Raw genomic sequence first — 13522 nt, 5'->3', positions numbered from 1 at the left:
TTTGTTTCCCTGACCGCGGATGAGATCCAGAAGCCAGGCGGCTAGGACGTAACGATAGGAACATCACTGGTAATCCGGAAAATAAAAACAGGATCCAAGAAAATAGGAACTGCTGCTGGGGGTAATCGGACAAAAGCACCATCGGGACTGCGCACCTAGAGCTCCTTTATGCTGGCAACACCAAGTTCAAGATAACAACTTGCACAGTTCAAGACAACCCTCGGAATACCTATGCCCTAATTCTCCTTGGACGGACATCGCAATCCCAAGGCCCGGGTAGCACAGTGGTAGCTGCGCCTGCCTAGTAAGCAGGAGGTCCGCGGTTCGATCCCGCGTCTGGGCAGTGCTAAGATTGCTCTTTTTTTGCCTCCCCGAACTACTTGACGGGAGATGTTCTTTGCTAAACAAGGCCCGTCCTAACTAGGAGCTATCAATCTATCTAGCAAGGATGTTCGGAGTACAAGCAATGCTTTTGCTTGTATGTATCAAGTATCCTGTTAGCCATGCCTTTTCCACGCCTGGGAATACCGACCTCGCACACCTTGAGATAGTCTTCGTATACTCTGTTTCCTCTTGGTCGGACATCACAGTCCAAAGCCCGGGTAGCACAGTGGTAGCTGCGCCTGCCTAGTAAGCAGGAGGTCCGCGGTTCGATCCCGCGTCTGGGCAATGAGAATACGGCTTGTTCATGGTGTGGTTTTTTTGGCTGATGCTGTACAAGTGTTAGTTCTTGTTCTGCATCCGGTATTTTTATGGTCTGGATGAAGCTCGACCGCAATAGCATGTTGAATGCTACCTTTTTATCTATGATCGGTTCGACCGTACTATGTAGTATAAGATGCCCGCTCGCCCAGTTTTTCGAGTTCCGTACTCCATACTGTGGATTATGTGTCCAAACGAGCTTGTAGACACCATTTGTGTCCTTTGGTTGCGGCGTTCAATGCCTGGTACGAATCTTACATAATCAACGCTAACTCAAATGTGGAAAGGCTGCCGTAGGCCTTTGCAGGAAGATAAGATACGGAGCCTCCAGTAGAAAGACACGCAGTGGCGTTATCAGGTACGACAAGGCCAGTCACAAGCTCTTTCTAGCCGTCTTTGGTGCACTTCCCTGGCAACGTGAACGCTGGTCGACTTCGCACCACCACGTTGGTTTCCTGTTTTCGCTACCTGTTCACCGACAGACTGTTCAGCAATACTGCCATGGCCTTTTCCAAAGCAGCGGCATCTGCCGTGGCAGTCGGACTAGCAGCCTTTGCTCCTCTGACTCAAGCTATGCAGCCGAGTGCTGCTTTCCCAGTGCCAGCGCCAATGAGGCCGCTGCAATGGGGCGACATCAACTTCCTCCACACGACTGTACGTTTTCCGCCGTCTTGGCTTGGCACCCTGTCCGACCTCTTTGTCTGACCTTGCTTGATCGCGTTTCCGACACCAGGACACCCATGGCTGGCATGGCGGACATCTGCAGGAGTAAGGCTGCCATCCCGTGTTGCCGCTTGCAGGAGGCTTCTGTGTACGATGCTAATCTGAGGACCATCACAGGTCTCAGTACTCTGCGGACTGGGGCGACTATGTCTCCTTTGCCGAGCACCTCCGACGTCACGCCGACAATGAGGGAGTCGACCTGCTGCTCGTCGACACGGGCGACCGAGTCGAGGGCAACGGGCTTTACGACGGCTCCCAGCCAAAGGGCCAGTACACGTACGACATCTTCAAAGAGCAGCACATGGACATCATCTGTACGGGCAACCACGAGCTGTACCAAGCCGACACGGCCGAGCGCGAGCATGAGCAGACGGTGCCCAACTTCCGCGGCAAATACCTGGCATCGAACCTGGACTACATCGAACCTGCGACGGGCGAGCTGCAGGCTATGTCGCCGCAGCGATACCGTGCCTTCCAGACCAAGAACCGTAAGATCAACGTGGTCGCCTTCGGCTTCCTCTTCGACTTCACGGGCAACGCCAACAACACAGTGGTGCAGCCGGTGCGCCAGACCGTGCGCGAGCCGTGGTTCCAGCAGGCCATCCGCGACGAGCCGGCAGAGCTGTTTGTGGTGATTGGCCATGTCGGCGTGCGGATGGCCGAGTTGCAGGTCATATACGAGGCCATCCGGGAACAGAACCCCGACACGCCCATTGCTATATTTGGTGGCCACGCTCACGTCCGCGACGCCGTCCGGTTCGACGACAAGGCGTTTGCCATTGCAAGCGGTCGCTACTTTGAGACCATTGGCTGGATGTCTGTGAGCAGTGTGCAAGAGCCGAAGACAACGTTCCGGCGCCGCTACATCGACAACAACCTGCTGGGGCTCTACTACCACAGCGGCCTCAACGCCTCGACCTTTCCGACAGAGCATGGCCTCAACGTCAGCGCCTTGATTACCGACGCCCGTGCAGACCTGCAGCTCGACAGCCGCTTCGGCTGCGCTCCCAAGAACTATTGGATGCAGCGCCGGCCGCACACCAGCCCGGACAGCGTGTATACGCTGCTGCGCGACAGGGTGCTACCAGAGGCTATTGTACGACCAGACCGGGCACATGTGCCGCGGCTGGTGCTGACTAACACGGGTGCCATACGCTTCGATATCTTCAAGGGTGCCTTTACGCGCGACACGACATTCATTGTATCGCCGTTTGTAAATTTGATCTACTTCATCCCAGATGTGCCATACGCGCTGGCCAAACAGGTGCTGGGAATCCTCAACAGACAAGACCGCATCCTGGCCGAGAAGACGGGGGATGTCAGCTTGGACTGGCGCGAGCTCAACGTGCCGGAGCAATATGCGATGAAGGGCAGGCGGCATGCGGCGGCTGTCGACGAGGATGGGGCCGACCGGCAGAAGTTGCTCGGGGGCGAAGAGTCGTATCCGCGACTCGTGGCCGGCTACACGACGTGGGATGATGCAGGCACCGACGGCGACGATGCCATTCACTCGCCGCTGCCGTTCCACCCCGTCCCCAACTGCATCCAGGCCGAGGCCGCATTTCCGGCCGAAGGCGAGCCAGAGACGGTCGATCTCGTCTTCTTCGACTTTGTCGGCAAGTTCGTTCTTCAGGCGCTCGCGATCGCGGGCCATGACAGCACTGCCGACAGTTCCAAGCACTATACCGAGACCGATACTGAGACGTACCTCGAGGGCAAGTTCACGGACTATTTCAACGGCTGGATCAAGGAGAACTGGGGACAGCACTGCTGAAGAGAAGGCGGCGTTGCATTCAGGCTGTGTTGACGGAAGTGGCAGTGTTAGTTTGGGCTTTATATATAGATATCATGAAGATCATTAGCAGAAGTTGAGGCGCAATTACGCATTTTGGGTTGCATACAAATCAAGAACTCGCTAATTCCAGTGCCCTCGGACAAAACCAAAGAAAGAAGGGAAATAGGGACAACGGCGTTTCTGGTCATAGCTGCTGCAGAATGCGCTGTTTCCGGCGCTCGAGCAGTTCTTGTTGGACCTCCTCGGCCGTCGGCAGGAGCCAGACCTTGCCGTCGCCCGTGTCACCCGGCAGCGCCTCCCAGTCGGGTGGTGGCCGTCCATCTCCAGACTTTTCTCCGCCGTCGTCTGGAGCGGCCAAGCCGGCAGCTGCAGCCAGACGCTCCTGTGCTTCAGCCTCGCGGCCGGCCTCATACGCGAGCAGGACGGCGTCCTCCTCGTCCGGGCCGTAGCCGTAGTACGCAGCGTCGACATCTTTGCGCAGGTCGTCGCGATCTTCGAGCGGCTTGCCGTCGTCGCCGGTGCTGCCGTCTTTTTTGGAGCGGGCACGGGCGGCCTCGAACAGCTCGCGCACACCCGGCAGCTCGCGGGCGCGGCCAAAGTAGCGGTAGCCCTTTCCGCCGCCCGGGATCTCGCGGCCATCTTCGTCGTACTCCTTGGTGCCCTGGCGGGCGTAGTTGGGCCCGCCGAGATTGCGGATCTGCACCTCCCACATGTGTTTCTCGCGCAGCAGCTTGTTAATCTCGTCGTTGAGGTCGCGGATCTGGAAGTCGCTCAGGGTCGACTCCTGGATCCGCGACACCTTGCGCGAGATCTCCTTGAGCACCTGGCCACGCCAGCGCTCGCAGCCCGACACCGACGTCTGCTCCGAGATCACCTTGGGCCGCCGCGTGCGCCCCGCATCCAGGATGCCCAGGTCGGCGGCCTGAGACTCCCGGAAGCGGTACAGCATGGACTGCGCCTTTTCTGCATTGCGCGCCTGTGAACCGGACGGACGGTCGGCCGTCTGTCAGCCTGCGCTACCTCGTGCCTCTCTGCTCCTGGCCTTCGACGCCGTCAGACGACTTACCATGTTTGCGGGATGGCGTCAGGACGAGTCGGCGAGACTGGCTCGGCTTTCTGCAGACACGTGTGCCGCAGGCAGTTTTCGTCTCGGTCTGGTTCGGCGTTCAGTCTCAGAGGTGCAGTCGCGCCCGTTGCCGTCCTGTCGCCGGTTGTCGACTTATGCGTTGCTACAGGAGAGCTTCCAGAAGAGCCAACCCGAAAATATCAATGCCACCAGCCTTGCGGGGCTAGAGCACAGTTGGCCAATCATATCTCGCAACGCCCTGGCACCATCCCGTGCTTTGCTTAGTCATCGTTGGCCTCGTCATGCAAACGCGACGCGTCTCGACCGAGCTTGTGCCTTTTTTCACGAAGCCAGCCAAAGATGTCTGCGACGCTCGACGACGAGATAGAGCAGCTGAGGGAGCGAGGTGGGTGCTTTGCTTGCTTTGCTTGCTTTGCTACCGGTCTTCTGTCGTTGTTCCGCCTGCTGATCTGCGTGCACAGCTGCTCTCCTCAAAAAACAGCTCCGGGTACATGCTTCCACTCTTCTTTCCGCTAGGCCGACGAGGGAGCTGCTGAGCGATGGCAACACCGGCGACGACAAGGTCCGAAAGCAGCTTCTCGAGCTGTGTGACGCGCACGTGGCGCACAAGCAGCAGTGTCTCTACCGCGCCGGGGCATCGGTCACGGCCTTCCGCGTACGCGACCCCGATCCGAATGCCGTCGATGGCGGGCGTGTGCTCGGATTGCGGCTAGACGTCATGATGGGCGCCCAGTTTCTTCGGCCGTACTACGTCTTGCTGCACAGAGACAGCAGCCGACAGCCGACGCAGAAGCGGCAGCAGCAGCAGCAGCCACAACAGCCGCAAGCACAGCGTCTGCGCATCCATCGACACACAGTGCCGCCCTGCATTCCGCTGTCGGGACTGGCTGCACGCTATCTGGAAGGGACTGCTGCAGTGCCGGCAGGGGCCGGCGTGTCCGGGCCCGACCTCTACGGCTTCGTGCGGGCGCTGCGCCGCGCGCTGGTGCGGTACCACAACCGGCTGGCCGTCATCGGCGATCTTCGGCGTGCAGTGCAGCAGAGGAGTGCAGACGACAGCGAGAGCCACGACACGGCGCTGGCCGATGTCAGTGGCGCCGACACTGAGGCCAAGCAGATCAGGCTCGACTGGGCCGACAATCGGACCGGGCGCTTGGTGATGGACGACAGCGGAAACATCCAGCAGCTCGTCGTCATCGGCGCCACAGGCATTCGGGATCGCGCGGCAGCGCGGGCATTGCTGGCCGGCGAGACTACGGCCCTGGGACTGGTCCGACGGCTGGCCACAAATTGAGTTCTGACAAGCCACGGCTATGCACTCACTACCTCTGGATATTCCGATTGCCAGGCTGGGCTAGCATCGGACTGAAAGGCAAGACTAGAGCACCACACAGTATTGATGCCTGACGGTGGGCCGTTTCGGGGCAGGCAGACGAATGAGCTACGCCCTCGGTAGAGCCCGAAAGACGGAAAGCCAGAGAACGTTCTGGCGAGTTGAGCCTGACCCGCAAACGAAAGAGTGCGGCTCTGCAAGTGGGTCATACGAATGCCTTCATTTGCCATGTATCGATTTTGCTACTGTCATTCCCTATTGGATTGTCAAGGCTATGACAATACCCAACGTCTCCATACACAAAGGCACATGTCGTGTTCTTGACTGAGATATTCTGATGAATCTCTTTTCTCAGCCGGAAACCGCACAGAAAGGGGCGTGTAAAGAAACACATAGGTCGTGACTCAAACAAGGACCGCCATTGCTGCTGCGGCCGCCAGTGCACCAGCAACGCCGAGTGCGCAGTTGGCAGAAGCACCAGCCGTGACCACAGCCATCGGTACCGCCGATGTCGTCGAGTTAGAAGTGGTGGTGCTAGCAGTCTTTGCCAGCTGTTCCGTCAAAGACGAAGCGATCTTCCCAGTGGCAACGTAGGTCACCGGGACCGAAGGGATCGACGAGGGCGAAAGTGTTGCCAGCACTTTGGACGAGGCTACATACGAAGGCAGGACCACTGCCGAAGGGACGGATGTGAGAACGGCAGTTACCGGGTACACGGTCGTGGAGAAGAGTGCGCTTGTAGTATATTCAGCAGCAGATGCGACGGTGGAGGATGTCATTTGGGCGCTGACAGTCGCGGGAAAGATGGTGCTGCTGAAGGACTCGTCGCTGCAGTCCTCATCGTCGTCATCAGCGTGAGAGTCGTAGCTGGACTGTGCTACTGCATAGGCGGCGAGGGTAAGGAGAGAGACCAGAGACGCCTTCATGATGACAGTTGCACTTTCGGGTGTAAGTTGTGGATAAACGAGCGACGAAAAGAAGGGATAGTTGACGGAGAGCCAGACGGAACAGCTTGAGAACAGGATACATGTTTCAAGCAGTGAGACGGCACGTCTGGTATATCTATCTCTGTCGGTCGTTGGCAGAATAGCACATCTTCAACAGGTGCAGACGGCGGCAACAAAGACAACAAAGAAAGACGAAGCCTTTTCGTTTTTGCTAGTTCCCGTTCCCGATCCGTCTCGCTGAACAGAACCGAAGCGCCAACAACGGCCGCGACCCAGACTTCCAGTCGCTGGTTGGTCGGCCTGGTGGAGTGCTGCATGAACACGGCGGTTATGGCCTGCATCGACACAGTCAAGCTCCCACTCCCTGCCGTGGTTCATTTCGCGTTCGATACGCCGTTCCTGGGCGGCTGCCGTAACACTCCCTCTGTCAGCGTAGCATCGGTCGACGAGCACCAGGATGAAGATGAAACCGATTTGCAACGGATGTCATATGCTGATGCAAATACCTGCGAATCACGTGGGAGCGTGGCTATGCTATGCTACATAGGTGCAGACAATGTCTGAGTTTCGAAGCCCAAGCAGCCAGGCGCAGCTGTACGCAGCCATTTCAGGCTTCCCGCTCGTGAACAGAAGCCTGCCCAGCGGCTCTTGCTGCCCCGCTGGTGCCCACCCAACCGCACCCAACCACACCCAACAGCAAGATTACGTCAGAGGCTCTGTACGCACACGAGGAAAAAAAGGGAGAAAAAGGGAAAAACAGCTGCCCCGCTAGGCTATCCCGCTGGAAACGTCCACTAATGACAGGTCAAAGACAGACCCCTCGCGGCCCGCAGCTAGCGCACGTACTGGACTAGTGCAGGCAGCAGAGGAAAAGCAGGCAAGATAACGAACAGGTGCTGGAGGCTTCTGTCGGTCGTAGGACGTTCGTCTTGCAGCAAGCGGGGAGGGAAAGAGCGAAGAGCAGCTCTGCTCCTGCCGCCTGTCGACGCAAAACGGGTCTGGGCCAGCAAGACGTCATCAGCCCTGAAGACGGTCTCCGTCACGCTGCAGAAGGTGGGATATTTCTGCTCGCTAGCAGGAGCAGCCGCAGTGGCTTGGCTTGGGTGGCCTGCCGCCCTCCTGCTCTCTGCCCTGTCGGCTGCCCCTCCCCCTCATCCATTCAGCAGGCCGCTCCTGCCACTTTGCGGAGGCCCCTCTGTCAAACTGGTCAGCCGCTGTCATCATTCGCCTCGCCTCTCTCCCACTGCCTCCTGCCTCCTGTCTGCTCTTTTTCTATTTTTGTCCCGACTGTCCGCCCGTCTTTTCTTCCGTCTTCCAAACCTACCTCTCTCGTCTTACTTTTTCTCCTGCATTTGTGTGCTCATACTGCGCCATCGTCCCCGACAGCGTCTTGCTTGCCTCTACTGCAGCGCGCGGCTCTTTTGGTTCGTCTCTCGGCCTTGTCTGTGAAGGATCTGCACGCACTCGTCCTCCCGTCTATTTTGCTGTTTTCTTGTTTTCCTATCTTTGTACCTCCTACTTCTCGTGTCCCCTTGTCCTGCTCGTCGCATCAAGATGTCGAGCCGTGTCAGCCGGAACACGTTTGAGGACCGCGAGTATCTCGCGCCCGGTGCCCGTCCACGGCCGCGTTCCGAGGCGGGCTACTATGATCGGCGTGAAGAACGTCAACCGGAGTTCCGAAGCCCATCTCGTGGCGGACGGATGCGCGAGGTCGACCAGGTCGATGTGCGTGTCCGCGAGCGCTCACGCGAGCGGGAGCGGGACCGAGACCCGTTTGCTCGATACCATGAAGATCGTCGTGCCGAGAACGGCGCCATGGTGCTTCGCCAGCGGGAAATCGAGACGGTTGAGCGCGAGCGGCCTCGAGCACGAGCAGCTTCGCCGGCTTCTGTGCGCATCATCCGCCGGCGCTCAATGTCTCGCTCGCCGTCACCTCCGGAGCGAGAAATGAACCGGGTCGAGATTCGCGACCGTGTCAATGACCGTGAGCGAGACCGGTATCGCGCTCCGGAAGAGGAGCGAGTCGTCACCCGCATTGTGCAGAGGGAGCGTGAGCGCACGCCCTCGTCGTCGCCCGAGCCGCGAGAGCGCATCCGCATCTTCGAGCAGACCCGGTCTCGCGCTCCTTCGCCCAGCCCATCGCCGCCTCCTGCTCCAGTAGCAGCTCCTCCGGTCATCCGGGGTCCCGTGGTCGAGCGCGAGGTCATCACCCACTACACGGACGTCGATCACGGTATGTGTCATCTTGTGCTGCCAACACCCTACATCCGGATGCTGTGCTGACGTGTCAAGGTGTCGTCTATGCGCCGCTTGTTCCACCGCCTCCGGCGGCTGAGCCGGCACGCCGGCGTGACGTGGACATTGACGTCTTCACGTCGCACAATGAAACCCGCGTGGACATTTCCGAGAAGAAGCCGCGTGAGCGTCGCTCGTCGCGGCCGCCCCCGCCTTCGAGCCAGAGAGGCTCCCGAGGCGAGCTCGTCGTGCAGTCCGAACGCAACCGGCTGGAGATTGACTATGACGATCGCCGGCCCAACCGTTCTCACTCGGCCGCGCCGCCACGCCCATCACGCTACTCTGACGAGGTCGATGACGAGGCTGACTACGTCGAGTCGCGCATCGACGAGCGTGGCCGCATGGGCGAGGCTCGCAACGGTGCCACCCAGGAGTGGTCCATCATCGACGTGCCGCCCGGAACGGAGCGTGTCCGCTTGGACGGCGCTGGTGGTGGCGCTGCTGAAGTTACTTGGCAGCGCTATAACGGCGTGAGACGCACGCGCTTCATCCCGGACCGCCAGGATGACGCAACGCCCGGACGGCGTGACCGTGATCGTGACCGTGACCGCGAACGCGACCGCAGCAACATCAACGTGCAGATCCTAGACAACGGCCGCCATCGCGACCGCGAAATTGACATCCAGCAGGTCAACGACGATCGCGTCATGGTGCGTGCACCTCAGCGCGACGATATGTGGACCGAGATCACCAAGGATCTCGTCAACAGAGAGGCCATTGAGCGCCTCAACTACAAGTACACCGAGACGGACTACTTTTTCTACATTCTCGAGTACCTACACCATGTACGTTTTTGTCTTTACCTTTTTGTCCCTTTCCCCTTCTCCTGTTAATACATTGCACTCACACACAACAGGACGACGTCCAGAAGCTCGTGAAGCTGACTGAGCGCATCCGGCGCAACCGGCGGCACACTCGGCCGTACTCTCGTGACGAGATCGACATTGATGTGCGCCAACGGAAACGCAGCCGCAGCCGTCCGCGACGCCGCCACGACGACGTGCGTGAGCAGGAGATCATTGTAGACCACCAGCCTGCGCGCACCTATTACCGCTAAAGGAGAAGAGAGGAGAGGAGAGGAGAGAAGATTAATACCCACAGTGATGGTTGGATATTATGGAGTCACGAAGTAACGGAAACGAGCTCCTTGCTGTTTGTAGCATGAATTTGTATTTCGCCAGTCTTGTTTTTGCCAGCTAGAGCCCACCGTTCTTGTCGAGAGTTTGAAAGTTATATTTAGGCAACAGATCAGATATATAGCAGCCGTCATCGAGAAACGGATGTCATACAATCTCAGTACCCAGTCGCTCCATCCAAGGTGAACAAGACAGACAGTAGTACACATAAGCCTGGGGATGCCAGCATCCGTGGCGTCGGACCTCTTCCGGCTTCAGGCCGCCTCAACACATCATACTTTTTTTTCCTTGTATTGTTCGTGGAATAAAAAAATAAGAAGAAGATGCACAGGTTTCCGTTTTTCCGAGAAGAATACCAGCCAGCCACGCGCGCCCAAGACATCCCACTCCCTACTTCCTTGTCCGTCTCTTCCTCCACTGTCACAACTGTCTGCGATTATGGCTCCATCCACACCTCTACCTCTCTAGCACTTAGAGCGGTCCGCTGTGTGACATGACGTGTTGCGATTTGTTTCTTTTTTTTTCTTCGTCTCGACAGATGATCGAGATGTTTTGGTGCTTTTGCTTTATTGGTAGTAGTTTTTTTTCGGAGAGGGAGGGAGGGGGGGGAAAGGGAGAAAAGAGGTTCCGATTCGGAGAAAGGCAACCTCCTCTGTCACGGTTCCGGTCAGCCCTCTATGCGCTGGCCTTGATCTTGGCCAGGGCCTTGCCCTCCTCGAAGCGCCGCTGCTTCTTCAACCGCATGACCTTGAAGCGGTCAAAGTCGGTCAGGGCCTTCCGCCGCTCGTTCTGCACCCGCTTCTTGTACCAGTTGCTCGCCTTCCACTGCTCGTCGACCTTGGCCGCCTCCCAGGCGCGCTTGACCGCACCCGACCGCGCGCTGAGGGTCAGCTGGTGCACCACTATGCCGGTGAGAAGCACGTCCGAGAAGGAGATCGATTGCCGAGGCACGCCACCAGGGTTGGCCTCTGTCGCAGGTCCGTCGACAAGAGCCTAGAAATGTGGCGAGCACAAGCCGCGTCAGCAATGTCCTCGTCCTCACGCATCACGCATCACGCATCACTTCTGCCCGCGTCGCCGCTCTGTCGCCTCCCTCCCTGCTTCGCATCGTCTCCTCTTTCAGCTCCGCCTTTTCCCCCCTCCCTCTCTCAGCTCCCCCAAGGATAGGTACCCACCCGCTTGTGGTCGATGATCTCGACGATCGTGGCCAGACGGCCAGCGTACGGGCCGTTGCCCTGCAGAAGGACGACGCGGCCCAGCTCAACGAGCCGCCACTTTGCACCGACAACTGTTGCGTCGCCCATTGTGATAATTGTCCGGGTTCTGGAAGAAGAGGAGGCTGGCTGTGACCGAGGCGATATATGCTGTCAGTCGCCACAGTACTTGATTGCAGGACGGGGGGTTTGTCCACCGTTGTGATCGGGTATGTTATAGCCCGCTGCCAGAATGGATGGACTCACCTTACTTCTCACGTTGTGCGGATGGTTAGGTTGAAGATGGAAATTCGAGATGCAAACCAAGCGTCGGGATATCTTCTTTCTTTCGCGGAATGGATAATTTGGTGCGCCTAAGAAAAATTCGTCGCCTGCCCTAAGACGACCACACGGGAAATTCTGTCCACACGGATAATCGTTGTTGCGGTCCGCAGCAACGTCAATCGCATTGCCATCGCCCTTGCTGCTCCCTTTGTAGAGGAACAGGCTGGTATACGTGGTGGCAAGTCTGTGAGGTGATGAATGCGTTATTCCGCTTCTTACACCTGGTCGCATTTTTTGTCAACGCTTCTCAATGGATCAGTCTGTCCTCTCGTAAAAGCCTTCCAAGTGTCACTGACACGGATTCGCGATCCATATCACGTGGGAAAAAGCTACATCGTGCACTGCACCATTGCTGTAGTATTGAAAGTACCGATTACCCCTCCTCCAAGGTACCGCGCCAGAAGGTAGACAGCATGGCCAAAACCAGTTTAGCGCGGTCAATTGCAAACCCTACGGCATGCCCATTTCATTTTCGCCTCGCAAAGTTCTTTCGTTCGAAGCAGAAGGAAGCCCGAATCCATAAACTCAACGACGAACCTCCGTTACCCACTTCGTGACCACTCATACCACCCCTTTCACGCAAGGTATGTCATCGTATTTTTCAGACATTTTCGGAGTGCTTTACCGATATGTCACCTGTGGCCATACATTCCCGTTATTCCCTCTTCGCTGGAACATACTGCTAACTCACGCTCTGCGCCTCGCTCAGTCAGCAGACAACACCACCGCTCAAAATGGCCAACCCCCGTGTCGAGGAGCTCCCGGACGACGAGACCAAGAATGTCCAGGTCGAGGAGCAGGAGGAGGAGGATGACAGCTCTGCCGAGTCGGAGATCGAGGTTGCCCCCCCCGCCGGCTCCACCACGGTCGTCCACTCCCGCAACGAGAAGAAGGCCCGGAAAGCCCTGGAGAAGCTGCACCTGATCCGCGTTGAGGGCATCACCCGTGTGACCCTCCGCCGGCCCAAGAACGTGAGTCGCTATTAATTGCCGGCCGCCAGAGGAAGCCTGTCACTAACAGACGACCCAGGTCCTCTTCGTGATCAACAACCCGGAGGTGTACAAGTCCCCTAACAGCGGCACCTACATGTAAGTACAGGAGGCCGAGGGCGAGATGCTGCGTGAACGTGGACGTGCGTGGCTGACATTGGACGCTGCAGTGTCTTCGGTGAGGCCAAGGTGGAGGACCTCAACGCCACGGCCCAGGCCGCGGCTGCCCAGCAGCTGGCCAGCCACGATCACGACCACGACCACGCTGGCCACGACCACGACCACGACCACGATCATGACCACGATCACGGCGCCGAGGGTGGCGACGAGAAGAAGGAGGAGGAGGAGGAGGATGAGGAGGAAGAGGTCGATGCCACCGGCATCGAGGACAAGGACATTGAGCTGGTCCAGACCCAGGCCGGTGTGTCCCGCAACAAGGCCATCAAGGCTTTGAAAGAAAACGACAATGACATTGTCAACTCGATCATGTCGCTGAGCGTCTAGGGCTGCTCGGCCGTCGACGAACTGTCCTGGGGAGGGCGATGAATTGTTGCGCTTGCGTTGACCAACAGTGCGAGCAGTCTTGGACATTTCCCACTGCTTGCTGACAGCAGCGACTGCAATGGAAACAAAAAATGCACATATACAATTCAAAAGCACTACTTTGTATTTGTTGATAAGGAAAACGTAGTCGTAAAAAGAACGTGGCCACAGTGCATTGGAGCTGGAGAGAAGCCGTCATGGATTTTTCTGTTGTCTGTTCTAGTGCAGACTTCCCCTCCAACGAATTTGGTGCTTCCGGCGAACCGAAGCCGGACAGCGAGGGAGCCACGACCAGCTCTGGCTGCAGCACAGTCGTTCTGCCGTGCCAATTGATCTGCCTGAAGGGTGTCTCTCGATCGAGACGTTGCGAGCCGGCTGCTTCCGCCCCTTGTCTGGTTACAAGGCCGAAAGGGATCTGGGGATAGAAGCAGCTC

General features: G+C 58.0%; 7 protein-coding genes across 7 annotated transcripts; 4 read left to right on the top strand and 3 right to left on the bottom strand.

Moving 5' to 3' along the window:
* Nucleotides 1-1203: 1203 nt before the first annotated feature.
* On the top strand, nt 1204-3199 carry CMQ_5524 (serine/threonine-protein phosphatase family; the record flags this gene model as incomplete). The annotated part of the gene is made up of 3 exons (XM_014313111.1): nt 1204-1356; nt 1436-1470; nt 1543-3199. 3 exons carry the CDS (start codon nt 1204-1206, stop codon nt 3197-3199), a joined length of 1845 nt encoding a protein of 614 aa, XP_014168586.1.
* Nucleotides 3200-3404: 205 nt separating this feature from the next.
* Nucleotides 3405-4289, bottom strand: CMQ_5653 (pre-mRNA splicing factor; the record flags this gene model as incomplete). The annotated part of the gene is made up of 2 exons (XM_014313240.1): nt 3405-4196; nt 4287-4289. 2 exons carry the CDS (start codon nt 4287-4289, stop codon nt 3405-3407), a joined length of 795 nt encoding a protein of 264 aa, XP_014168715.1.
* Nucleotides 4290-4646: 357 nt separating this feature from the next.
* CMQ_5574 (uncharacterized protein) lies at nt 4647-5601 on the top strand (the record flags this gene model as incomplete). The annotated part of the gene is made up of 2 exons (XM_014313161.1): nt 4647-4692; nt 4769-5601. The coding sequence occupies 2 exons, from the start codon at nt 4647-4649 to the stop codon at nt 5599-5601; spliced, it is 879 nt and encodes a 292-aa protein (XP_014168636.1).
* A 443-nt stretch (nt 5602-6044) lies between these two features.
* On the bottom strand, nt 6045-6566 carry CMQ_5521 (uncharacterized protein; the record flags this gene model as incomplete). Its single annotated transcript, XM_014313108.1, has 1 exon — nt 6045-6566. The coding sequence occupies one exon, from the start codon at nt 6564-6566 to the stop codon at nt 6045-6047; it is 522 nt and encodes a 173-aa protein (XP_014168583.1).
* Nucleotides 6567-8141: 1575 nt separating this feature from the next.
* Nucleotides 8142-9939, top strand: CMQ_5682 (uncharacterized protein; the record flags this gene model as incomplete). Its single annotated transcript, XM_014313269.1, has 3 exons — nt 8142-8820; nt 8880-9667; nt 9739-9939. The coding sequence occupies 3 exons, from the start codon at nt 8142-8144 to the stop codon at nt 9937-9939; spliced, it is 1668 nt and encodes a 555-aa protein (XP_014168744.1).
* Nucleotides 9940-10693: 754 nt separating this feature from the next.
* On the bottom strand, nt 10694-12121 carry CMQ_5647 (ribosomal protein l14; the record flags this gene model as incomplete). The annotated part of the gene is made up of 4 exons (XM_014313234.1): nt 10694-11011; nt 11194-11341; nt 11479-11482; nt 12094-12121. 4 exons carry the CDS (start codon nt 12119-12121, stop codon nt 10694-10696), a joined length of 498 nt encoding a protein of 165 aa, XP_014168709.1.
* Nucleotides 12122-12290: 169 nt separating this feature from the next.
* On the top strand, nt 12291-13049 carry CMQ_5714 (nascent polypeptide-associated complex; the record flags this gene model as incomplete). The annotated part of the gene is made up of 3 exons (XM_014313301.1): nt 12291-12527; nt 12586-12644; nt 12716-13049. 3 exons carry the CDS (start codon nt 12291-12293, stop codon nt 13047-13049), a joined length of 630 nt encoding a protein of 209 aa, XP_014168776.1.
* Nucleotides 13050-13522: the final 473 nt, after the last annotated feature.

This window comes from Grosmannia clavigera, assembly GCF_000143105.1.
Source record: "Grosmannia clavigera kw1407 unplaced genomic scaffold GCSC_89, whole genome shotgun sequence".
Lineage (NCBI taxonomy): Eukaryota > Fungi > Ascomycota > Sordariomycetes > Ophiostomatales > Ophiostomataceae > Leptographium > Leptographium clavigerum.
The sequence above is the reverse complement of the archived record's forward strand: the minus strand, read 5'-3'. Positions and strand labels throughout refer to the sequence as shown.